The 27,550-nt window shown below is 43.0% G+C and overlaps 1 protein-coding gene across 1 annotated transcript in view; it reads right to left on the bottom strand.

Moving 5' to 3' along the window:
* Nucleotides 1-2,402: 2,402 nt before the first annotated feature.
* Nucleotides 2,403-27,550, bottom strand: part of LOC115113809 (serine/threonine-protein kinase WNK4-like) — a 120,119-nt gene continuing 94,971 nt past the window's right edge. Inside the window, exons 10-19 of the mRNA XM_065013218.1 lie at nt 26,865-27,000; nt 26,290-26,406; nt 24,715-24,888; nt 14,479-14,533; nt 14,144-14,287; nt 11,701-11,770; nt 10,755-11,550; nt 10,297-10,393; nt 2,949-3,597; nt 2,403-2,766 (exon numbers count right to left, since the gene is read on the bottom strand). Coding sequence (XP_064869290.1) covers nt 2,403-2,766; nt 2,949-3,597; nt 10,297-10,393; nt 10,755-11,550; nt 11,701-11,770; nt 14,144-14,287; nt 14,479-14,533; nt 24,715-24,888; nt 26,290-26,406; nt 26,865-27,000 — 2,602 coding nt within the window. The remainder of the gene's footprint in view (nt 2,767-2,948; nt 3,598-10,296; nt 10,394-10,754; nt 11,551-11,700; nt 11,771-14,143; nt 14,288-14,478; nt 14,534-24,714; nt 24,889-26,289; nt 26,407-26,864; nt 27,001-27,550) is intronic.

Here is a 27,550-nt window from a genome sequence, read left to right as displayed (position 1 = left end):
TAAGCTCAGTATATATAGTTGATTTTATTAAAACACATAGGGTGTGTCTGTATGGAAAAATACATGTTTTAACATTTTGTCTAATTGGTCAAAAGAAAAAAAGGACTCGGTCGACCTAGATTGAGTTTGTCGGGGACAGTCCTAAACCTTCCTATTATTGAGTTGCACCACCTTTGCCCTCAGAACAGCTTCAATTAGTTGGGGCATGGACTCTACAAGGTGTTGAAAGCATTCCACAGGGATGCTGGGCCATGTTGACTCCAATGTTTCCCACAGTTGTGTCAAGTTGGCTGGATGTCCTTTGGGTGGTGGATCATTCTTGATACACACAGGAAACTGTTGAGTGTGAAAATCCCAGCAGAGTTGCAGATCTTGACACACTCAAACTGGTGTGCCTAGAATCTACTACCATACCCTGTTCAAAGGCACTTTAATATTTTGTCTTGCCCATAGCCGTATTTTTATATATAAGAAAGTAAAAAATATATTAATATTTTTTGGAAATAAATTGTGAATTCACCGGGTCAGTCTAATGGAAAGAGCAGGTGTTCATAATGTTTTATACACTCCGTGTATGTGCAAGAAATGTAGGTTGCCAAAATGTCTTTGGTTCATTTGTAAACGTAATTTATAAATGCATTATTTCATATTTACAATCATGGTGAGACCCATTAGTCTACACCTATATCTGTATGTTGGATTATTTTTGTAGAAAATATAATCTCAGTGAAAAAATTAGGAGAGATTCGTAACAATCATCAACCATAAGTATTTTTTTATTTTTGATCAATGTGGCTGATTTGGCAATACTTTCACTGAATTTGTTTTTTTAAAAGGAGTAGCTGGTTAGTTTGTCTTGGGTATTCCTCATGTAATAGAGCTGTATTTTGCCTAGCTTCCTGGAAAGACTGACACCGCAATGATCTCAGTGTTATAGTTCTACCACTAGGTTGTATTCAGCAATAGAAAACTACTGGTCTATAGTGTTGTATTGTATTGATAAATGCTCACTATCATGTATATAAGATACTGCCTAACGTTAGACAACAATGTTCACATCCTTCTACATGTCGACAACAGTTCTCCTTCATAATTCTGTTGAATTCATCCGAAATATTGCTTCACTATTGCACATTGGAAAATCAGCAAAGTACAACAACATATCTGGATTTTCATAGTCCCTCTAGAGGGCAGTAGTGAGTTTACAGTCAGCATCAACATCAACAGATTGCAAACAGACAGTCAAATGTGCAAATTAAAATGTGAATAATCTGAAACAGTCCCAATAAAAACTGTCTGCGACAGTCAGATAAGCAGGAAAATATTGATCAACTGCCCCGGACTGGATCCCATGATCCCAATATTGTCGAACAACCCTTAATAATGCTTTGTGGCTACAAGGCAGGATTATAGCAGATCACTAAGGTTCTACTGTATGTACAACTATCACACATGTTCAACATAGCATAGTATGAGTAATGATGGTACACTACCTGGGCTGGTACTGTTGTGAGCCTTTTACACTCATTTTATACTCACACTGTTCTGGTGGCATCCTACTGAACCATTGTAGTGGCAAGGCTTCTCTCTGGGGTGACTGACAACAGATGACAGAGGTTCCGTTGTCCCTTCATAGCAGAGGGCTCAGTGACCTATGATGAACCCTGTGATCTCTGATGAACCTGTGACCATTAGCTCAGCAGAGGAGCTTCCTGGTTTCTGGGGGGCCTAGGTTACTCTCTCCTCCAGTGGGGGGCCAGATAAATGGTTTAGACGTGATGTCACTTCCTTCCTCCAGCAAGATGGACATAATCACTGCACTCTTCAGATGAGGTAGTCCGGACTTATTCTACAGCAAGCATGGCTCAAGATTCTTACTGGTGAGAGAGGAGACAAGGAGATGCAATGATTAGATGTGTAGAGTATTCAGATATAGTGGAGAACCGTTCACCTCCTGTCTTCTAGATAAACTTAGATTTTGGACAGCAGGATGAATACAACACATACTCAATACAGTAGCCGTGTCTGAAACCTGGCTTACCTACTACTTACCAAAACTGCATAATGTGTACTAATCACACACTATTTAGAATGTACTATTTAATAAAAATATATTCAGTAAGCAACAAATGTCAACATACTAGACTCACCCATACCGAGAGTGTGTCATCTAATGCGCAATTGCGTTGTTTCCCAACATGTGTTCATTTTGGTATAGTCCCCTTATCTGATTATCAGCTGTCGTCAAACACGTTGGTCTGAAAAATTATTCTATTCCTCAGTAGCAGGCAGCAAATTTGTAGATGAAATGAGCCGAAATGAGTATGACATCCTGGCATTTAAAGCATACAATTTTTTTCCCACACACTATAAAACGTATTTTTGCATTCCCAATCATCCTACTATTTAGAACGCAAGTAGAAGTATTCGGACCCTGTAAGGACAATGTGTAAACCCACCATTCTACTGATGTCAGATGCAAAAGTCACCCCTTTAGAGGGCTTCTCCAGAGAGCTGCTACTGCTGCTGCCTCCCAGAGAGTTCCTCCTAATGATACCTTGGAGGGGGAGCATGTCCAGGCGCTGCAGACTGTTTCTGCGGGAGGAGGAGAGGTAACTCCTTTCCTTAGAGAGGCGGCGCTGGCGAATTGACAGCATGGCGGCAGGACAGACTATCCCCGCAGGGGGAACCTTCCCCATCCTCTCATACAGCTCTTCAATCTCCCTCTTCTGGGTGGCCTGGAGACTCTGCACCTCTGCCAAGTGTCTGACAGGAGGGAGAGGGAGAATGAGAGAGCGGGATAAAGATAAACAGTTTAGGACTCTGAGGAGGATATGTTTAAGTGCTTTGGAATAGTTGAGAGTCAAGTTGAGTTCAAAGTAATCAAACTTCGATTAAAACCCAAAATGGGTGAATGACTGAAGAGATGCTGAAGGTGAAACACTCACTTCTCCCTCATCTCCAGTAGCTCCTCCCACATGTCCTCACTCTCTGAGTCGTCACTGCTCAGGTATGTGAAGTTACGGCTGTAGCTCAGCCACATGTGGTTTAGAGTGGAGGTGTAGGTGGGGCTCCCTGCCCCTCCATCCCACAGGCCACGCCCCTCTGATTCCACCGCTATAACGGACAGGCCGCTGTCTGCAGACATACCCATCAGACTGAGGCTGCACATTCTCTTCCTCCTCCTCCTCCTCACTGTCTGGTGCTCTTCCTTTTCCTCCTGTTCCTCTTCATCTTCTTCCTTCTCCTCCTCCTGCTCCTCATCTTCTTCCCCCTCTTCCTTCTTCTGCTCCTTCTCATCTTCTTCACCCTGTTCTTCCTCCTCCTCTTCCTGCTGCTGTTCCTTGGTCCCGGCCCACTCTACTTGGACCTCCCGGGCCTCCCCCATAGTGAGGTGTGGGGGGTGGGGAGTGAGGGAGGTGTTCAGGCTGGTCTCTGACTCCCACTGCTCCTGCTCCTCTGTGCTGCTCTTGGAGGTGGTGGTGCTGCCCACTGACATGGGCCTGGCGGGGTTAGAGCCCTGTCCACCTGGTTCAGGGATCTCCATGCTAGGGGAGACCTGAAAACGGCCCACTGTGACAACAGCAGGTGGAGGATCTGTGGGGAGAAGGGGGTTTATGATCAATATCAATACAGTGATAATAATTCATTTTCACAATCTGCTGTTTGTGTTTACATTCTGTTCTAGTCGTTGATATTATATTCTACTGATATTGACTCATGTACACTCAAATTAATTACAATGCTTTAGGCCGGGATTCAATCCGATTGCCCCTTTTCGGCTATGCACCGTTTAAAGGCAATGTTTCCGGAGAATTCATGGTAAACGCTGCATATGTCAGCTCAATCTGAAATTTCCTTTAAATATCAAGCGTGCAGTTACGTGGCTCTACTGTTGATCAGATATAACCCTGGTCTTAGTTTCATAACTTTCTGTCAGAAAACCAATCCAACTGCCATATTTACTGCCAACATCTGGCAGTGGTGTAAGAAGTGGGAAGGAATCAGAGTTAGCTGAGGTGTGGAACTAGGTGGCACTCTCCTGGCTTGGAAAAACCTTTTCTCTGCTGAATACGGCCTTGGGACTTCTCAAACAGAGCCTGTTCTGTCTGTCTGTTGAGCGGGGTGGGTCTTGTTGGGTTAAGTCGCTCGGGGACCAGAGCAGGGCGGAGTGGCGGTGTAAACACAGACAGGTGGGGAGGAAATGGGAGGAGAGGCCTGTAACGAGTGCGGAAGCCTTATAATTGGTCAGTTCTGCTGGACAAATCTTCTAATAGGTCAATACTGGTAGGCAGGGCTATAATCACACCTACGTATTGGTCCCTTATTCAATGATCCCGAGGCACTTGTAGTGCTAATAGGTGATGTTGTTACCAAACACCGATGTGGGCAGGATAAAACAGAACAGGAAACAACGGGAAGGGCAAATTGGCCCAAACACGCTTATTTTTAGATTGCAGGGCAATTCTGAGAATTATTTACTCTGGTTCCTTGAAAGTTTTCCTGGAGGTTTTATTAACGCTCTGAGAATGGAAAATATAGGTTATTTAGAGATTTTTTTGAAAAATAACTTCCTTCAAACTTTCACTGAATGTTTCAATAAAACTTTTAATAATATTGCTAGCTTATTTTGGGTCAATGTTTTTGAACTCCAAGCACATATAGGACACATGGAATTGAATTTTCTTAGGCATTAATCATGTGAACACATTTGTTTTTTATTGTGACACAGAATCAGTTGCTAGGTTTCCATCATATTCGCAACAGATTTTCATGCGAATATTCTAAAATCTAAATGAATAAAATATGTGCATTTTCCCACCGGAGATGTTTTCCATCAAATTGACTGCGGATAAAAGTATGTGCATGATAACGTAGTCCACATCGTAACTTTTGCGGTTAAATTCCTATGTACCGAATACAAATTCCAGTTAAATGGGATTCCATTGCATTTTCAACTCTACTGATTGTTTCGACACAACAAAAATGTTGCGTTATGTAATATTGTCACGTGCGCTCTAGCCTACAGTTTGCAGATACATAGCCTACATGAGATTATTATGGCCAAAAGAGCGATAATATTTTAATTTGTCAAATTAAAATATTAGCATCGATCATCATGTAACCAGAATAAGACCCTAGATATTTATTGGAAAAAGCATCAAGCACATTGCACTTTCACCACTTTGTGATGTTAATCACAATTTATTTAATCTGTAGCCTAATAAACATCATGGTTTTCCGAGTCATTGTGGGAGGACCACACACACACCATATCATCACGTAGTTTACTTCGATATGATGGTTAATATCTAAATATTTGCACATAAAGGCGTTTCCACAGTCAACTCGCTCATAATAGATTTTACCGACACAAGAAAATCCCACCATGTAGAACAAACTAATGATCTGTCTGCATTTATAAATGGTATGACTTTATTCAAATAAAAATTGGGATGATTCAAACATATAATCTTCTGTACTCTATCAACCAGGATGGAGCTAGCCATGCCATGTTTTTTTATGCAAACAAAGCTGTTGATTGTAGTCTATTCAAACAGACCCCATTTCAAATGAAACAAGCACTCATTAAGATCAGGTGTGGCCAATTAGTGGGAGCAGCCAAAATACCTGTTGCTGCTGAGAACAGAATGTATATGTTTTTTAATAACATTCTTAGAATGTTCTCTAAACCAAGGTTATTATAGTTTTGTGTTTTTATATTTGTTTTTATTTCTATTTGTTTTTTCATTTTTATTTGAAATGTAGTTTATTTTCAGTTATTTTTAGTTTTTATTCCGTTTTAGTTTGATAGAAACATTTAAATTTCATTTTTATGTTATTTAGTTTCAGTTTTAGTGTCAAGGACAAAGTAGCCTATGCCTGGGAGGCTAGCAGCCATGTATGTTCTACTTCTTCTGTTACCTAGTGATAGACAAGTGTTAGCTAGTGATAGGCTAGTGTTAGCTTGTAATAGGCTAGTGTTAGCTAGTGTTAGCTTGTAATAGGCTCGTGTTAGCTAGTGATAGGCTAATAATAAGCTAGTGCTAGCTTGTAATTAGCTAGTGATAGCTAGTAATAGGCTAGTGATAGCTAGTGTTAGGCTAGCTAGTAGTCTCTGAAATTACAGACCTAAAGGATTCTCTTGGACATTTAGAAAGAAAACAAATCGGGGAAGGGTGTTCTTCAGATAGAACTCTCCCAAGTTTGGGTAGGTAGACCAAGCCTGAAAAATCATCATTGGTTACCGCCTTGGTTACCGCCTTCCAAAGTGTGTTGCATGAACTTTACAAAAAATATACGTAATCAAAGACTGCAAGTTTCTGCAGCTGCTCTTCACCAACTTCAGCCTACAGCCACCACCTGCATTGTGGGTGGCTCTATTGTCAACCAAGCATGAATAGGTTTTTGTTTGCCTCACGCGAACATGACCAAATATGTGACTGAAACAGGAACCAAATTTGCGATTTTCATGTATACAGTGGACAAATGAATGTGAGGATCTCAATAACCAATTGATTGTCCTATTTTTTTACATTGTACTATCTATTTACAGTTTGAATGTGTGATAAATGTTTATTTCGACATTACAAAAAAAAACGTATAAACGACAGCAACACTGCCATGTTGCACTGAGCCGTGCCTTTGGAAAACCACAACTTTTGGCTGTTTCAGATGCACCTCCCCCGACTTCACTCCTCAACTCGCGTCTGCAGTCTATTGCTTTAGCTTTAACACTCAAGAGTCCATTCTTTATCTGAAGCAAGTAAGCAGACATCTCAGAGCATCAGGTAAATCCCTTGCAGTGGTTTTAGTGAACATACTGTAGATGATGCAAACTATCCACTTGTGAAATGCACTAATTCAAAATAACTCATTCATTAAAAATCTTACAATGTGATTTTCTGGATTTTTTCCCCTCTCATTTCGTCTGTCATAGTTGATACCTATGATGAAAATTACAGGCCTCTCTCATCTTTTTAAGTGGGAGAACTTGCACAATTGGTGGTTGACTAAATACTTTTTTGCCCCACTGTATGTAAAAACATTAACTTGGCCACTCAGGAACATTCACTGTATTCTTGGTAAGCAACTCCAGTGTAGATTTGGCCTTGTGTTTTGGGTTATTGTCCTGCTTAAGGGTGAATTAATCTCCCAGTGTCTGGTGGAAAGCAGACTGAACCAGATTTTCCTCTGGGATTTTGCCTGTGCTTAGCTACATTCCATTGAAAAAAACTCCCCAGTCCCTTAACGATTACAAGCATACCCATAACATGGTGCAGCCACCATTATGCTTCAAAATATGGAGAGTGGTACTCAGTAATGTGTTGTATTGTACTTGCCCCAAACATAACACTTTGTGTTCAGGACTAAAAGTGAATGACTTTGCCACGTCTTTTGCAGTATTCATTTAGTGCCTTGTTGTAAACAGGATGCATGTTGTTTTTTTTGTACAGGCTTCCTTCTTTTCACTCCATCATTTAGGTTAATATTGTGGAGTAACTACTATTTTGTTGAGGCATCCTCAGTTTTCTCCTATCACAGCTGTTAAACTCTGTAACTGTTTTAAAGTCAGAATTGGCCTCATGGTGAAATCTCTGAGTGGTTTTCTTCCTCTCTGGCAACTAAATTAGGAAGGACGCCTGTATCTTTGTAGTGACTGGGTGTATCGATACAGCATCTAAAGTGTAATTAATAACCACACTATGCTCAAAGATATATTCAATGTCTGCTTTTTTATTTTACCCATCCACCAATAGGTGGTGCTCTTTGCGAGGCAATTGAAAACATCCCTGGTGGTTGTGGTTGAAATTCACTGCTCGACTGAGGGACCTTACAATTATCTGTATGTGTGGGGTACAGAGATGAGGTAGTCATTCAAAAAACATGTTAAACACTATTATTGCACATGCAACTTATTATGTGGCTTGCTAAGCACATTTTTACTCTTAAAATTATTTAGGCTTGCCATAACAAAAATACTTATTGATTCAAGACATTTCAGTTTTCATATTTTATTCATCTGTAAAAATTTAGAAAAACATACTTCCACTTTGACATTATGGAGTATTGTGTGTAGGCCAGTGGCAAAAAAATATAAATTCAATCAATTTAAAATTATGACTGTAACACAATAAAATGTGGAAAAGTCTGAAGGCACTGTATGTCTGGCGGGGATGTTGACACTAGGGCAACAAACAGACAGGGCCGTGGTGTCACTGGATAAGGTAGCGATGTGCTTCCCTGTTTCCCGAAGAGATCATTAGAGATAATTTAAAATGGCTTCCACCATTTTAAAGTAGTCAACTGGGTGGGGATTCCGGAGTAATCTGCCAATGATCAGAGTATTGTCTTCTTCTTCAAATTGGATTGCCTATAGTTAGTAAATGGCTTTGAGCTATATTACCGACATCTAGTGACCACACTAAATGAATGACACACACGATTTGGTTTAAGACTCCAGCACTGCAGGTGGCAGGTAAATCACCAATGTTAGCTTTACACTTTTTTCAAACATCAGACAGCCTCAAAGGCACTGCCCATGCTGTCACAGACAAGGTACTTGTACGGACGAGATGTGTATGCTGGAACAATGAGGAAGTTTGACTAAGTGCACTGGGCCGGGCTATGGATCGCAGTGCTAGAAGCATCACTACAGACCCGGGTTTGATCCCAACCGACTGTGATCGGGAGTCCAATAAGGGTGGCGCACAATTAGCCCAGCGTCGTCCGGGTTAGGCCAGTGTAGGTCTTCATTGTAAATAAGAATTTGTCTTAACGTACTTGCCAAGTTAAATAAAGGTTATTTAAAAATAATAATAATAATTGTGCAGCATGATGCCTTTTTTTCCCCCAAAGTTTAGAAGAGAAAAAACAAAAACTGAACATAATTTACCATGACTGTATCATCACCTGGTACGGCAACTGCTCCGCCCACAACCGTAAGGCTCTCCAGAGGGTAGTGAGGTCTGCACAACGCATCACCGGGGGCAAACTACCTGCCCTCCAGGACATCTACACCACCCGATGGCACAGGAAGGACAAAAAGATCATCAAGGACAACAACCACCCGAGCCACTGCCTGATCACCCCGCTATCATCCAGAAGGCGAGGTCAGTAGAGGTGCATCAAAGCGGGGACCGAGAGACTGACAAACAGCTTCTATCTCAAGGCCATCAGACTGTTAACCAGCCATCACTAACATTGAGTGGCTGCTGCCAACATACTGACTCAACTCCAGCCACTTTAATAATGTAAAATTTGATGTAATAAATGGATCACTAGCCACTTTAAACAAGGCCACTTTATATAATGTTTACATACCCTAAATTACTCATCACATATGCATACACTGTGCTCTATACCATCTACTGCATCTTGCCATCTTGATGTAATAAATGTATCACCAGCCACTTTAAACAATGGCACTTTATATAATGTTTACATACCCTACATTACTCATCTCTATACCATCTACTGCATCTTGCCTATGCCGTTCGGCCATCACTCATTCATATATTTGTATGTACATATTCTTATTCATTCCTTTACACTTGTGTGTGTATAAGGTAGTTGTTGTGAAATTATTAGGTTAGATTACTTGTTAGATATTACTGCATGGTCGGAACTAGAAGCACAAGCATTTTGCTACACTCGCATTAACATCTGCATGTGACAAATAACATTTTATTTTATTTGTTTCTTCATGTTTTCTGAACTATTTGAGAACTTTCCAAATATCAAACCAGTTGCAGAACATTCCTACATTACCAACTATTTTATTAAATGTAACCATGTTTGAACTTTTAGGAAATGTTCTGTTAAAGTAATGAAATACCAAGAAAATCATGTTTTTTTGTCAAGTTCCTTAAATGTACTGAAAATGTTCCAAAGCCAAGCAACTATCCTGCACCATTCCCAGAAAGTTGTGGGAAGTGTGTATGCAAAATAACCATAGGACAACCATGCTCTCACCAAGCTCTAAGAATCATATGGTTCTCAGAACGTAGCTGGGTAGGCCTTATTTAGACAGAATAAAACATAAAACACACTTGCATAATAGAGAAACGGCCTCGTTGTGTGTGTGTGTGTGTGTGTGTGTGTGTGTGTGTGTGTGTGTGTGTGTGTGTCTGGAATGTTTACTCTGCATTTGTTTAGTGTGCTAACAAGGTCTGCCAGCGTCCTCCCCGACCCGTCTCCTACCATCAACAGATCAACAGTAAGCTTAGGTAAGGGCCAGTACAGTAGAATACAGTTAGAGTAGAGGTAGCGAGGGGAAGTCGCTGTGAATTCTACCTGTGTAACTGGAAGATACTCTGGGCTTGGGAGCACTGGCATTCATCTCAGGCACCATTGGTCTGGACATTGGTGTGGTTGAGCTGAACGATGATAACTTGGGAAAAGAGGAAGGAAACATGTAATCAATATTATTAAGAGAAATAAATCTATCCCCCCATACATTAGGTATTTCTCTTTATCATTTTCTTAATCAAATCAAATTTTCTTTGTCACATGCACCGAATACAACAGGTCAACCTTACAGTGAAATGCTTTCTTACAAGCCCTTAACCGACAATGCAGTTTTAAGACAATACCTTCAAAAAAATAAAAGTAACAAATAACAATGTTGATGACTTTTTTCCAGTAGGCTTGCAAAATAATTTCAGCTATGTTTCAGTGACCAAAAATATTCAGCAAGAATGACATTACTTGTCACTGTCAGACAGTCATGTAAGGTCTAGTTGGTAGCTTACTGTGCTCTCCGGGCTGTCTGGGGACGAGGGGGACAGGTCAGACCCCGACGCAGAGCTGGACACATCAGACTGGTCCTGAGGAACCATGTAGGATCCTTGGGAACTATTCTGTAAATGGCTTAGGCGTTTGGAAGACACTGTTTCCAGTGACATCCCCTGTGGGTTCCTTGGAGGGGTGTTGTAGCCCATCATAGAGGGAGATATGTGGTTATGCTGCCAGCTTGGGTGTCTGTTTTGAGAGTACACAGACCCAGACACATCCCTCTGCATCTCTGGTGGAGTGTCGGCGCCCTGGTAGACACTGTGCTGTTTTCCTTGACCAGGCATCCCACCCTGAGGATGGGGGACCTCCACTGGAGCTGTCTGGTAGTGGGGGGAGTAGATCGATGGGTAGCCAGACTGGGGGTGGGTTAGCTGGGGGTGGAAGCCTGCTATGGAGGGCATCCCTCGGTTGGCCAGGCTGTTGGCAGGGATGAAGGAGTGGGCCATGCTCATCGCCATGGAGATCACATTGGCCAGGGAGAAGAGGGGCTGTGTGTGGGAAGGCCACATGTCGGAGTGCTGGGGGTGAGCAGAGGGAGACAGAGGGTTCCCCTCCCCGCTGTACTCTAAGGGGCTCGGGGCATCAGAGTGGTGGCCCCCGGAGAAGGCTGGGGAGTAAACGGAGGGGAACATGGGGTTGCTGGCAACCCGTGTGAGGGGAGAATGGGCTGGTTTCGGGGAGCCGGGGTTCACTGGATAAGGGAAAGGGAAGTGTGTGTGGCCCATGAAGGGGGGCATGTGGTAGTGCTGCTTGGGATGGGGGAGCTGCTGCTTAGGATGGGGATGGAGGTGCTCTGGGGAGAACATGGAGACTGGGTGGTGCTGCTGTGGGTGAGGGTGCTGCTGCTGGGGGTGCTCTGGGGAGAACATGGAGGCTGGGTGGTGCTGCTGGGGTTGGGGGTGCTGCTGCTGGGGCTGGGGGCACTCTTGGGAGAACATTGAGACTGGGTGGTGCTGCTGGTAGTGAGGAGAACCTGGAAGATAGAAACAAAACAGAACAATTTATGTTAGTGATTATCAAATTCAACTAACTTTTATTTACTGAGAGGGAACTTATGTGTGGTGACAGATTGGTAGACACAAAACAACATAACATTACCTAACTCAGAAATACCACTTGTGTAAAAAGAATGCCTTACAAAACCTCAATGTGTTCTTTACAGTGTCCTCATACAAACTCTTATGCCAACGCCTAGAGGACACCTTAGGTTGTAAAAGAGTGGGATACTGAACGAACACAGAGACTAGTGAATTATATTATTCTTGCTCCATCTCACTCAGATTTTGGATTGTTCCTTCTGCCCTACTGCCAAGTGACATCAGGCATTTGGAACATAAATCCCTCATGTGCGGTGGTTTCCATGGCAAATGGCAGGGTTTTGTCTTTAAAAAATCACAGTTTAAGAGAGAGCTTTGATGAGATTGTCATTGCATAACAGGAGCTGATAGCCAGAGTGGTTGGGGCATGTGCAGTTATGTATGCATCCCAAATGGCACCCAAAAGTAGTGCATTGGTCAAAAGTGGTGCATAATGTAGGGAATAGGATGCCATTTGGGACGCAGGCAGATTTATTTTGGATTAGAAATTTAATGCAGCAAGGAAAGACTAGTTTTGACATTTTATGAAAGTCTGAAATTGAAAACATCCCACTGGGCACAGACGTCAATTCAATGTCTATTCCACACTCCTCAGGGATTAGTGCGGATGCCATTACACTACCCCATCCATTGATTTTAAATTGTATTCAACAATGGCTCTACAGTTATGAACCAACATGTCTCCTGTCACTGAGGTAATCCAGCCACTAACACGCCAGTCACTGAGGTGATCCAGCCACTAACATGTCAGACACTGAGGTAAACCAGCCACTAGCACGCCAGTCACTGAGGTAATCCAGCCACTAGCACGCCAGTCACTGAGGTAATCCACCCACTAACACGCCAGTCACTGAGGTAATCCAGTCACTAACATGCCAGTCACTGAGGTAATCCAGTCACTAACATGCCAGTCACTGAGGTAATCCAGCCACTAACACGCCAGTCACTGAGGTAATCCAGTCACTAACATGCCAGTCACTGAGGTAATCCAGTCACTAACATGCCAGTCACTGAGGTAATCCAGCCACTAACACGCCAGTCACTGAGGTAATCCAGTCACTAACATGCCAGTCACTGAGGTAATCCAGCCACTAACACGCCAGTCACTGAGGTAAACCAGCCACTAACATGCCAGTCACTGAGGTAAACCAGCCACTAACATGTCAGTCATTGAGGTAATCCACCCACTAACACGCCAGTCACTGAGGTAATCCAGTCACTAACATGCCAGTCATTGAGGTAATCCACCCACTAACACGCCAGTCACTGAGGTAATCCAGTCACTAACATGCCAGTCACTGAGGTAATCCAGCCACTAACACGGCAGTCACTGAGGTAATCCAGTCACTAACATGCCAGTCACTGAGGTAATCCAGCCACTAACGTAAATTCAGATATAAATATAGTTTGGGCAACACAGTTCAAGCAGGCATTATGAAACTAGACTGTGCTGTGGCTGTGTCCAGCAGAGTACAGAGAGACAACAGGGGAAGGAGGAAGGAGGGATATACTTCAGATGGCCTCCAAATCTTGTGCGGTGGAAGGGGACGTTGTGTGTTCTTTAATTGACTTTAAATGCTTCCATCTCCTCCAGTGCTGGTGGGGGGGGGGGTATTTCTTGGAAAGAGGGGGAGTGGGATTGTTTGTGTGTGTGTCTGCGGGGGTCATCAGAAGGGGAAAGGAGAAGTAATTAATTAAATGTATGAAAGCGGGAGTGGGATTGTTTGTGTGTGTGTCTCTGTATGTGTATGCGTACGTTTGTGTGTGCATGTGTGCTAGAAAACAGAAAACAGGCTGGGAAAGCTTATGCTTTACAGTGACTGCATTCACCTCTCGAAAAGAGGCAACAAGCTTCCTTCAGATGAGGTAATTACCTAAGAGGCCCTGGGACAAGGCTGGCACGGCACCACTGAGGCACAAAACTGGGCTTTGAGGGAAAGGGGAAAGTTAGTCGGGACCATTCAAATGTCCTGACAATACTAAGAACGGGGTCTGAGGAGGGAGGGGTTTTACGACGGTGTCGGGCCCGGTTTGTGTTCCACTGCCAAGATGAGGATGCATCCCAAATGGCATATTATTCCTTTAATAGTGCACTACTTTTGACCAGGCTTTGGTCATGCCCTATAGGTCATAGGGTGTCATTTAGTCTGCAACAGTCCTCTCTCTGTGGTGAACAGTAAACAATGCTAAGTCTCTTCACATGGGCCTGTGGGGAGGAGGAGGAGAGCTAGGCTGTTACAGTACAGTACCTGGGGCGTTGTGGAAAGACTGGGAGCGTAATAGAGGTCTCCATGCAGGTAAAGTCACGTCTGCTGGGCTGAAGAAGTCTCCTCCATCAGCGGGACGTAAGGGAGAACCATGCACAGCTACACTGGGGTCAGCCATGCTGAAGTCTTGGGAGAACAGACAGATACAGACAGTCAGTCTCAGTCATTGAGATGGACATGCACATTGGCAAGAAAATGCATGTCTATTTACCATACAAACCCTAGTGAACATACAGTAGGTGTAGGGAGGTTGAATATGAATAGAGACCAAGCAGCACAAGATGATACTGAGAAGAACTGAGGTTTCGTTTTCTTACCTGGTAGAGAGGAGGCAGAGTGTGTCCGCTCCACAATGTGACTGTGAAGATTAGGCTGGAAGAGAGGACACAGATATACACAGTGAGTTAGAGATTGTCTGGTAACTATTTTAATACTTTTTAGCCAGTAGTTCTGAAAGTAGCGCTCACGTGCCAAAAGTGGTCCCTGAAAATTGCGTACTACATCACACATGAGCAGATATGTGCACCACATAATTTCTCTCTCTCTCACTCTGCTGTGTGTGCATATTGCTAGGTGTCACTCAAATGGCGAGGGGCTGAAGCTCATTGGCTAGAACTTACATTACTAGGGGGCTGGCCCAAGTGGTGGAAAATGTAACGAAAATGGCGCAGCACAGCTTTCAAACTAATTGAGGTTAAACAGTAATTCTGCTCATAGATTATGCATGTATGAACTACACATTGACACATGCAGCCCAAAGCGAGAGGTTTAAAAAATATTTAGTAGTCGCCAAAGTTCCAGAACATTTCTTTAATAAACATAAACATAGGACATAAACCCAGTGGGTTTGTTGTGAGAAGTCAGTTGCATTAAGGCAGGGTCATTTTAATGATGAGGCCCATTTGAATAACGACCCAGTTAGACAATCATTAACAACTATGTGGTGTTCCCATTCCTTTGCTTTGGTTTAAATCTTTTAACCACCATAATCTGAACTAATAACTAACTTTAACTGATGCTACAGGCGAAACCAAGATGAAATTTCAAACAGGAAATGCCCCAGATTTTGAAGGCGCTGTGTTCCAATGTCTCCTTATATGGCTGTGAATGCGCCAGGAATGAGCCTACACTTTCTGTCGTTTCCCAAGGTGTCTGCAGCATTGTGACGTATTTGTAGGCATATCATTGGAAGATTGACCATAAGAGACTACATTTACCAGGTGCCCGCTTGGTGTCCTCCGTCGAAATTATTGCGTAATCTCCAGCTGCGTGTATTTTTCCATTTGCTTCAGAGGAGAAACCCAACTCCCACGAGTTATTTATCATCGAATAGATATGTGAAAAACACAGTGAGGATTGATTCTAAACAACGTTTGCCATGTTTCTTCGATATTACGGAGTTCATTTGGAAAAAAGTTTGGCGTTGTAATGACTGAATTTTCAGGGGGTTTTCTTAGCCAAACGTGATGAACAAAACGGAGCGATTTCTCCTACACAAATAATATTTTTGGAAAAACTGAACATTTGCTATCTAACTGAGAGTCTCCTCATTGAAAACATCCGAAGTTCTTCAAAGGTAAATGATTTTATTTGAAAGCTTTTCTTGTTTTTGTGAAAATGTTGCCTGCTGAATGCTAGGCTTAATGTTATGCTAGCTATCAATACTCTTACACAAATGCTTGTGTAGCTATGGTTGAAAAGCATATTTTGAAAATCTGAGATGACAGTGTTGTTAACAAAAGGCTAAGCTTGTGAGTGAATATATTTCTTTCATTTCATTTGCGATTTTCATGAATAGTTAACGTTGCGTTATGGTAATGAGCTTGAGGCTATGATTACGCTCCCGGATACGGGATTGCTCGACGCAAGAAATGCCCCTGAACTCTTGTGTATTTTCTGCACTATGCAATGATATGGGCAGCGACCATGTAACACTTTTACAACATACAGAGGTGCATTGGTTATCAAGGGGCAAAGTATTGACACGTTGTTTTGAATTGAGAGACAAGCTTAAATTTTCTTTACTGACCATAATTTTCACTTGTCTGACCTCTTGCATGATGACGAGTTTCTCACATGACTGGCCTATCTGGGTGATGTTTTTTCTCGCCTGAATGATCTGAATCTAGTATTAAAGGCACTCTCCGCAACTATATTCAATGTGCGGGACAAAATTGAGGCTATGATTAAGAAGTTGGAGCTCTTCTCTGTCTGCATTAACAAGGACAACACACAGGTCTTTCCATCATTGCATGATTTTTTGTGTGCAAATGGGCTCAAGCTTACGGACAATGTCAAATGTGATATAGCGAAGCACCTGAGTGAATTTGGTGCACAATTACGCAGGTACTTTCCCAAAATCGATGACACAAACAACTGGATTCGTTATCCCTTTCATGCCCTGCCTCCAGTCCACTTACCAATATCTGAACAAGAGAGACTCTCGAAATTGCAACAAGCGGTTCTGTGAAAATTACATTTAATCAGAAGCCACTTCCAGATTTCTGTATTGGGCTGCGCTCAGAGTATCTTGCCTTGGCAAATCGCGCTGTGAAGACACGGATGCCCTTTGCAACCACATACCTATGTGAGAGTGGATTCTCGGCCCTCACTAGCATGAAAACTAAATACAAGCACAGACTGTGTGGAAAATTATTTAAGACAGACTCTCTCCAATACAATCCAACATTGCAGAGTTATGTGCATCCTTTCAAGCACACCCTTCTCATTAAAATAGCCTCCAACATTCTACTCAGCAAACTGGATGTAGTCTATCACAGTGCCATCCGTTTTGTCACCAAAGCCCCATATACTACCCACCACTGCGACCTGTATGCTCTCGTTGGCTGGCCCTCGCTACATATTCGTCGCCAAACCCACTGGCTCCAGGTCATCTATAAGTATTTGCTAGGTAAAGCCCCGCCTTATCTCAGCTCACTGTTCACCATAGCAACACCCACCCATAGCATGCGCTCCAGCAGGTATATTTCACTGGTCATACCCAAAGCCAACACCTACTTTGGCCGACTGTACATTTGTTCATGTGTAACTCTGTGTTGTTGTTTTTGTCGCACTGCTTTGCTTTATCTTGGCCAGGTCACAGTTGCAATTGAGAACTTGATCTCAACTGGCCTACCTGGTTAAACAAAGGTGAAATCATTTTTTTAAAGACATTATTAACCTGTGGGGAGTTATTCACAATTTTCGATGAACAAATACGTTTTTATATGTAAGATGGTTAAATAAAGAACAAAATGATTGATTATTATTATATTATTATTTGTGCCCTGGTCCTATAAGAGCTATTTGTCACAGTTTTTTTCAATATTTAGGACTAACGTATTCCTTGCCACCAATTCTGAAACTAACTGCAGCTCTTTGTTAAGTGTTGCATTCATTTCAGTCACTGTGGTAGCTGACGTGTCTAGTGTTGAGTCATCCGTATACATAGACACACTGGCTTTACTCATAGCCAGTGGCATGTCATTAGTAAAAAATGATAGAAGTAAGGGGCCTAGAACAGTTGCCCTGGCAAATTCCTGATTCTACCTGGATTATGTTGTAGAGGCTTACATTAAAGAACACCCTCTGTGTTCTGTTAGACAGGTAACTCATTATCCACAATATAGCAGGGGGTGTAAAGCCATAACACATACATTTTTCCAGCAGCAGACTGATTGATAATGTCAAAAGCCACACTGAAGTCTAACAAAACAGCAGCCCCCACAATCTTTTTATCATCAATTTCTCTCAGCCAATCATCAGTCATTTGTGTAAGTGCTGTGCTTCTGGAAAGTCCTTCCCTATAAGCATGATGAAAGTCTGTTGTCAATTTGTTTACTGTAAAGCGTTGGTCGGCTAGTCGAGCCAGTAAAGGGGGCTTTACTATTCTTAGATAGGGGAATTACTTTTGCTTCCCTCCAGGCCTGAGGGCACACACTTGCTAGTGGGCTTAAATTGAAGATGTGACAATATCGTCCGCTATTATCCTCATTAATTTTCCATCCAAGTTGTCAGACCCCGGTGGCTTGTCATCGTTGGTAGACCACAATCATTTTTTCACCTCTTCCACACTCTACGTAAAACAAAATTAATTAATTGTCTTTCATAATTTGGTCAGATACACTTGGATATGTAGTCTTAGTGTTTGTTGCTGGCATGTCATGCCTAAATTTGCTAATCTTGCCAATGAAAAAAGTTATTCAAGTAGTTGGTAATATTAGTGGATTTTGTGATGAATGAGCCATCTGATTCAATAAATGATGGAGCTGAGTTTGCCTTTTTGCCGAACATTTCATTTAAGGGATTCCAAAGCTTTTTACTATCATTCTTTATGTCCTTTATCTTTGTTTCATAGTGTAGTTTCTTTTTCTTTTTAATTCAGTTTAGTCAAATGATTTCTCAATTTGCAGTACGTTTGCCAATCGGTTGTGAAGCCAGATTTATATGCCATTCCTTTTGCCTCATCCCTCTCAAACATACATACTGTTTTTACAGTCGCTTTCTTAATGGGTGCCTGCTTATTATTAACTGTGATAAGCAATTTCATGAATGTGTCAAGTGCAGCGTCTGGTTGCTCCTCATTACACACCACGGACCAACAAATATTTTTTACATCAACAACATAGGAATCACTACAAAACGTATATACAATATTAGGCCTAAAGCTTGGAACTTTGGTTTTCCTAGATATGGCTACTACATTGTGATCACTACATCCAATGGATTGGGATACTGTTTAAAGCACATTTCTGCAGCATTAGTAAAGATGTGATCCATATATGTTGTTGATTTCATTCCTGTGCTGTTTGGAACTACCCGGCTGATAACCTGAACCAGGTTTGAAGCTTTCTCTTGAGTGGGCAGCCTGATGAAAGCCAGTCAATATTTAAATCACCCAGAAAATATACCTCTGTTGATATCACATACATTATCAAGAATTTCACACGTTATCCAGATACTGGCTGTTAGCACTTGGTCTATAGCTGCTTCCCACCATAATGGGCTTTAAGTGAAGCAGATGAATCTGTAGGCCATATTACTTCAACAGTTTTTAACATGAGATCCTCTCTAAACTTTACAGGAATGTCGTTCTGAATATAAACGGCAACACCTCCACCGTTGGCATTTCTGTCTTTTCTGTAGATGTTATAACCATGTACTGCTGCCACTGTATCATTAAAGGTATTATCTAAGTGAGTTTCAAAGATTGTCAGAATATGAATGCCATCTGTTACTAGTAAATTATTGATTTCATGAACCTTGTTTCTTAAGCTACATATGTTAACCTGGGCTATTTTAAAAACTTTTCTGGAATACTTGATTGTTTTCATTGCTTTACTGGGAAGCTTAGCAGAGGTAGACATGCCATGTTAATGATGTTAGTGCAGGGTGAGCTCCACACAGTGGACTTCCTACTAGGGCACACCGCCTCAGTGCTAATAGTACAACTCTGGTTTACATTTACATTTAAGTCATTTAGCAGATGCTCTTATCCAGAGCGACTTACAAATTGGTGCATTCACCTTATGACATCCAGTGGAACAGTAGTGCATCTAAATCTTTTAAGGGGGGTGAGAGGGATTACTTTATCCTATCCTAGGTATTCCTTAAAGAGGTGGGGTTTCAGGTGTCTCCGGAAGGTGGTGATTGACTCCCCTGTCCTGGCGTCGTGAGGGAGTTTGTTCCACCATTGGGGGGCCAGAGCAGCGAACAGTTTTGACTGGGCTGAGCGGGAACTGTACTTCCTCAGTGGTAGGGAGGCGAGCAGGCCAGAGGTGGATGAACGCAGTGCCCTTGTTTGGGTGTAGGGCCTGATCAGAGCCTGGAGGTACTGAGGTGCCGTTCCCCTCACAGCTCCGTAGGCAAGCACCATGGTCTTGTAGCGGATGCGAGCTTCAACTGGGTTCATAGGCACATGATTACTGCATAAAATAGCTGTGGGATCAGCAGAGGCATTCGGGGCAGTAAGAGGGACATAAATTAGGTTACTGATATTGTGTCTTCCAATGCCCCTGAGATAATGTAAATTTTCTGAAGCATATGACAACTCAGCAACAAAATGGGATTAACACCCACAGAGTTGCAATAGTCTCGCAGCCAGTTATGGAGGGCCAAAAATCTGCTGAACCATTCAATGCCACGATTTAGGGAGGGCAGGGGGACAGATATATTGTGGGGCATTTGTTAGGGGTCAAGTAGTGACACAAACAGTTCTTTACAATCCATCGTCAGCTGTTCTGAGCTGCCCTTCATAATGTCATTGAATCCCACATGAACTATGATAGATTCAATTTCCTGACGCTGGTTTTAAAGTGTTTGGGAGCAGCTTATTCATGTCCTGTACCCATGCTGAGACATTTCTCACCATTGAACTGCCCAATACAACAGCCGGAGAAGGGAATGGAGAATTCCACCCATTCTTACCCCTCACACAATTCGTTGAACCTTTCATGGGCCCATGAGATGCAGGATAGCGTACGCCCACTGCTCACATTGATAGGTCCAGACATCCCACTGCAAGCAGTGCCCCATCAGATCCATCGAGGGGAAAGGAGCCGAACTCGATGACGAAGCTGCTGCTGGAGTCAACATAATGGAGTCGGCACCACTGTCGCAGACACAGGCAATCCCAGTGATGAGGGTGCAGGTAGATCAGGCACCAATGCAGGGAAGCTATTCCATAAGTCAATCTGCTACGAACCTCTCACAGTTACTCCCATCCACTAAGCATCATGCCGCAGCCTTCGGTTTCCACGAATTGTGACAGGGAACCAGCTCTTTTTGGAACATTATTCTTGCTGTTCTCCGTCTACTTCACTACAGGATGGAGGAGGAGAAGCAGAAAGGGGCGACTTCCTTTGCAGGCATGTTCCAGGAAGCACCTGCCATTCAGATAAGGACAGATGACAAGGCGGGGAAACCTCCATCAGACCTGAGCGGTGTCCAGCCATAGGAGTTGAGAACAAGAAAGTTCCAGTTTGTGTTCTCCCTATAAGTTTGCGTAGAATTTAGATTTGTTTGCTAAGCATAGCCAAGTCATTCCTGTAATCCTCCGCTAGCAAACAATTTCTGCATTGGAACTCCGAATTGTCAATATTGTCGTGAACAAGAGCGCAATAAACACAGCTCTGCAGGGCTGGAAACATTCATTAGCTACTTCAGACAAAGCGGGTTCCATTGCAACCTAGCTAGCTAGCTGGCTAGTTGATTGCAGGTGTTGACATAGGTGACCGAGTTTGTGAGCTGAGTCGGTGACCCCCGACAGCAGCGTGTCTGTAGCTCCACCACGGTGTTAATAATTCCTCAATATGTAACGTTAGCCTTGATTTTTATCCGATTGAGAATCTACCTACGAATGTCATCTCTCGCAACAGACAGGTTCAGTAACACCACAGCAAAAGCAGACGGTGACATCTGACGCCTCCCCGGGGGGAAACAAATTGTACAAATAGTCTAGAAACGTATAAGGTCATATGGGGTCTCAGTTAAAGATGTGGTAGGGTCAGCAGCCTGTTTTCAATCAGGTCCTGGTCCGGAGCCAGGAAGGAGAGATTTCCAGGACTGCCTGAGGTAATTATGTACCCAGGGGGTAGTATGTGTAGGAAAAGGAGTTACCGGTCCTCCCGACCCACATGAAACAGCACATTGTTCTCCACTATGTACATCCTAGATCTGTTTAATGGAAGGCACAGCACAGCACAGCACACATGTTGTTCTCTGGAGATAAGAACATGTCCTGGCATTACAGAGTATCCTCTCCTGGCTGCCCCTGTCTCCTTCTGAAATGTCTCCCTATTCCCTATATAGTGCACTACTTTAGACCAGAGCCCTAAACCCAAAGGTAGTGCACTATAAAGGGAATAGGGTGCCATGTGGGATGGAGACCCTTTCTCAGTGAACCACTCTGAACCTAAATAATGGTCTAGTTACTGTATATTATTAGAGCTGGAATGTAATGTACACAAGACAGTGGAGAGGAAAGAGGGAAGCCTGTTGGTGCTTCCACTAATTACATCATAGGATTTATATGAAGGTTCAAGAGCTTTTTAGTACCACCATGTTCTGATTACAGTGTTACTCATATTGCTTTCTCCATAACTCCTAAACCCATGAATCTTCTTAACTATTAACTAAAGCATTTGAGCCAATCAGTTGTGTTGTCACAAGGTAGGGGGGTATACAGAAGATAAAAGACCAAGTCCATATTATGGAAAGAACAGCTCAAATAAGCAAAGAAAAACGACAGTCCATCATTACTTTAAGACATGAAGGTCAGTCAATCTGGAACATTTCAAGAACATTGAACGTTTCTTCAAGTGCAGTCGCAAAAACCATCAAGCGCTATGATGAAAATGGTGCTCATGAGAATGGAAGACCAAGAGTTACCTCTGCTGCTGAAGATAAGTTCATTAGAGTCACCAGCCTCAGAAATTGCAGCCGAAAAAAAATCTTCACAGAGTTCAAGTAACAGACACATCTCAACATCAACTGTTCAGAGACTGTGTGAATCAGGCCTTCATGGTCGAATTGCTGCAAAGAAACCACTACTAAAGGACACCAATAATAAGAAGAAACTTGCTTGGGCCAAGAAACACGAGCAATGGACATTAGACTAGTGGAAATTTGTCCTTTGGTCTGGAGTCCAAATTGGAGATTTTTGGTTCCAACTGCCGTGTCTTTGTGAGACGCGGTGTGGGTGAACGGATGATCTCCACATATGCATTCCTCACCGTAAAGCATGGAGGAGGAGGAGGAGGTGTTATGGTATGTGGGTGCTTTGCTGGTGACACTGTCTGTGATTTATTTAGAATTCAAGGCACACTTAACCAGCATGGCTACCACAGCATTCTGCAGCGATACACCATCCCATCTGGTTTGGGCTTAGTGGGACTATCATTTATTTTCCAACAGGACAATGACCCAACACACCTCCAGGATGTGTAAAGGCTATTTTTACCAAGAAGGAGAGTGATGGAGTTCTGCATCAGATGACCTGGCCTCCACAATCTCCAGACCTCAACCAAATTGAGATGGTTTGGGATGAGTCAGACCGCAGAGTGAAGGAAAAGCAGCCAACAAGTGCTCAGCATATGTGGGAACTCCTTCAAGACTGTTGGAAAAGCAGTCCAGGTCAAGCTGGTTGAGAGAATGCCAAGAGTGTGCAAAGCTGTCATCAAGGCAAAGGGTGGCTATTTGAAGAATCTCAAATATAAAATATATTTAGATTTGTTTAACACATTGTTGTCTTTGGTTTAGGTGATTTTTGTATTTATTTAACCTTTATTTAACTAGGCAATTCAGTTAAGAACAAATTCTTATTTACAATGACGGCCTACCAAAAGGCAAAAGGCCTCCTGCGGGGACAGGAGTGGGGAATATAAAATTAAAATTAAAGTACAAAACACACACCGGCTCTGATGCTCGTCAGATGTGGCAGGGCTTGAAAACTATTACAGACTACAAAAGGAAACCCATATGCGAGCTGCCCAGTGACACGAGCCTACCAGCCAAGCTTTTATGCTCGCTTCGAGGCAAGCAACACTGAGGCATGCACAAGAGCACCAGCTGTTCTGGACTACTGTGTGATAACGCTCCCGGTAGCCGATGTGAACAAAACCTTTCAACAGGTCAACATTCACAAAGCCGCTGGGACAGACGGACTACCAGGATGTGTACTCAAAGCATGCATGGACCAACTGTCAAGTGTCTTCACTGACATTTCAACCTCTCCCTAACCGAGTCTGTAATACCTACATGTTTCAAGCAGACCACCATAGTCTATGGTCCAAAGGAAGCGAAGGTAACCTCCCTAAATGATTACCACCCCATAGCACTCACATCGGTAGCCATGAAGTGCTTTGAAAGGCTGGTCATGGCTCACATCAACAGCATCCTCCCGGACACCCTAGACCCACTCCAATTCGCATACCGAATAAACACCTCCCTCTGCAACTGGATCTTGGACTTCCTGACGGGATGCCCCCAGGTGGTAAGAGTAGACAACAACACGTCTGCCACGCTGATCCTTAACACTGGGGCCCCTTAGGGGTGTGTACTTAGTCCCCTCCTGTATTCCCTGTTCACCCACGACTGCATGGCCAAACACGACTCCAACACTATCATTACGTTTGCTGACGACACAACAGTGGTAGGCTTGATCACCGACGACGGTGAGACGGCTCATAGGGAGGAGGTCAGAGAACTGTCAGTGGTGCCAGGACAACAACCTCTCCCTCAATGTGAGTGAGAAAAACGAAGGAGCTGATCGTGGACTACAGGAAAAGGCGGGCCGAACAGTGGAGTGGGTCGAGAGTTTCAAGAGAGCATCCTCACCAGTTGCATCACCGCCTGGTATGGCAACTTCTCGGCATCTGACCGTAAGGCGCTACAGAGGGTAGTGCGAACGGCCCAGTACATCACTGGGGCCAAGCTTCCTGCCATTCAGGACATATATAATAGGCGTTGTCAGAGGAAAGCCCATAAAAATGTCAGAGACTCCGGTCACCCAGGTTATGGACTGTTTTCTGCTGCCATCCTGAGCTGGTACTGACCTGTGATGCATACAATGAGTTAACCCTGTTGTGGAATTGTGGGCATGGCGCTCCATGGCTGCCGTCCACGTGGACCATGTGCTCCTTCATCAGAGTCTCCGCCCTCTTGATGATGTCACCCATGCGGTGGATGAAACCCTCCTTCTCCGATGGCAGGATGAACTCATTGTGTACCTGGAAAATACACACGCCATGAATAAATCAATAACACATGTCTGCCTGTTTGCCTGCCTGCCTGCCTGCATGCCTTTCTGTGTATGTACACTACCGTTCAAAAGTTTTGGGTCACTTACAAATGTGCTTGTTTTTGAAATAAAAAGCTATTTTTTTGTCCATTAAAATAACATCAAATTGATCAGAAATACAGTGTAGACACTGCTAATGTTGTAAATGACTACTGTAGCATTTCACATTTCTAAGTGACCCCAAACTTTTGAACGGTAGTATATGTCTGTCTGCCCTCATTGTCATAACCTCCACACACAGTACTAATTTGTTGGAGCAGTTTAGAGCAGAGGTTCCCAACCTTTCCGTTCCGGGGACCACCAAATCACGTCAAAAGCTTTTTTTACATAAAATATTTGGTCAATTTTAGCAGTGAATGTAACAAATAAAAGGCCTTTTATTATTATTATATTAAAACATTTTGCATTGTGAACATTTATGTAAAATTGCAAACAATAACATTAATACTCCCAACTGTCATAATTTTTTCAACAACAAAAAAATATAACAAAAAAATACAATTAAAATAAATAATCACAATAAAAAATTGGACCACCTGCAGTACCCCCGTGGACCACCAGTGGTCCGAGGACCACAGATTAAAAACCACTGGTCTAGAGCAGGATTAAGGAGGTTTGCATAATTCTGTGAATTGTGGTTTGATTGGATGGTTGGGTGTGGTGAATGGGCTGGCTCTCCTGTCAGCATGTCTTAATTCAGCTCTTGTAGTGCTGGTGTACTGCACTAAGAACCACAGGGGCTTTTATAAGACCTGACTAACTCTGTGCCAAGACTCGACTAAACAAAAGCGCACTGTGTTTCATTCAGAGTCAGAATAACCAGAATCAACACAAAGTTCTAGAATTTACCACCAACAGAAGTAGAAAATATCACTACCTCATCTTGGCTACGTGCTTTGTGTATACCTACGCCAGAACCCCCCAAGTTCGTAATCAAACCTAAATGAGACGTGTGTAAACTAAAATGGTACGGGTGTAAACTGCTTATCTGCATGCCTCACATCCCCCTAACTGAGATACATCTATATGACATAGAAACACAGAGAAAAGTGTTTAAACTGGAAGTGGGACGTAGAGCCTGTGCTGCTGTGTGAGATAGGAGAAGATAGTAGAATCTGCTATTAAGATAAGCTGGTAGTGCTTCATTTCTCTGGAGATTATACTACCCTATAGTGTGTAGGTCTATTATTTGGAGATCAGTGAAGGGCCAATGGTCGAATGACTAGACTAGGTTTGCGTCCCAAATGGTGTACCCTATTTCCTATTTAGGGCCCTGGTCAAAAGTAGTGAACTACATAGGGAATAGGGAACCCTAGAGGTGACCACTAACCATGACAGCTGCGATGTCCTCTGGGTTGTCTCCATCCAGGTCAAATTTGAAGGTAACCATCTTGTCATTGTGAGTCTGCAGCTGACACTCCACCACCCGGTCGTCTTTGTCAGAGAGCTGCATAGAGACACCATCCATCAGGGTAACTTTGTTTATGTTCTGTAGACTAAAGAAACACTGGGGAAGCAGCAGAACGTCTGTATGTAGAACGTGTGTATGCAGGACGTGTGTATGCAGGACGTGTGTATGCAGGACGTGTGTATGCAGGATGTAGTCATAGTTATAGTTTTGATGTCTTAATTATTATTCTACAATGTAGAGAAAATAGTAAAAATAAAGAAAAACCCTTGAATGAGTCGGTGTGTCCGAAATTTGGACTGGTACTGTATATATATAAAAAGTGCTGCTGCTAAATTAATATAGGGGAAACTGCAAAGTAGGCATCCCAAATGGTACCCCATTAGCATTATATTCACCCACTCTATAGGGAATGGGTGCTCCTGGGAAGGCCCTAATTGTGGGCTTGACAATCAGTTGTATAGAATAGTCTTGATTGATTAATTAATTTGTTTTACCCCAGTGATGCGCAGTCTTGAACGGGCTCTCCTCCGGAACAGCTTCCCAGCCGTGCGCCTGGCAGCAGTCTTGCCACTCCTCTCTGATAGGCCCTCGTAGCCATCACTCAAACCTGAGGTCACGTCGGAGGCGTAGCTGTGAAGATGATTGGCGTGTTAGTACATTTTTCATTACCGCTGTAAAACCACAGGTGCATTTTATGTTGCAGTCATTTATGAGTTAATAACCATGCAATGAGGATGAAATAGAAATAACCACACGTCAAAATAGGAAACAGAGCTAGACCGTTAAACATGCCAAATATACACTCACCGGACAATTTTTTAGGTACACCCCCCGTTCACGAAAATTAATGAATCAATCAATCAATCAAATGTATTTATAAAGCCCTTTTTACATGATGTCACAAATCGCTCCTACAAACAGTGAGTCATGTGGTCGTGGCTTGCTATATAAAGCAGGCAGACAGGCATCGAGGCATTTAGTTACTGTTGGATTGAACGTTAGAATGGGCAAAACGAGTGACTAAAGCGACTTTGAGTTTGCTATGATTGTCAGTGCCAGGCACGCCAGATCCAGTATCTCAGAAACAGCCTCCCTCCTGGGCTTTTCAAGCACTACTGTGTGTAGGGTTTACCGAGAATGGTGCTGTCACATCTACTCCCCCTCCTCCCCTCCGGCGTTC

Source organism: Oncorhynchus nerka, linkage group LG28 (genome assembly GCF_034236695.1).
Source record: "Oncorhynchus nerka isolate Pitt River linkage group LG28, Oner_Uvic_2.0, whole genome shotgun sequence".
In the NCBI taxonomy this organism is placed as follows: Eukaryota; Metazoa; Chordata; class Actinopteri; order Salmoniformes; family Salmonidae; genus Oncorhynchus; species Oncorhynchus nerka.
Note: the sequence above shows the minus strand (reverse complement) of the source record. Positions and strands in the feature narration are given on the sequence as shown.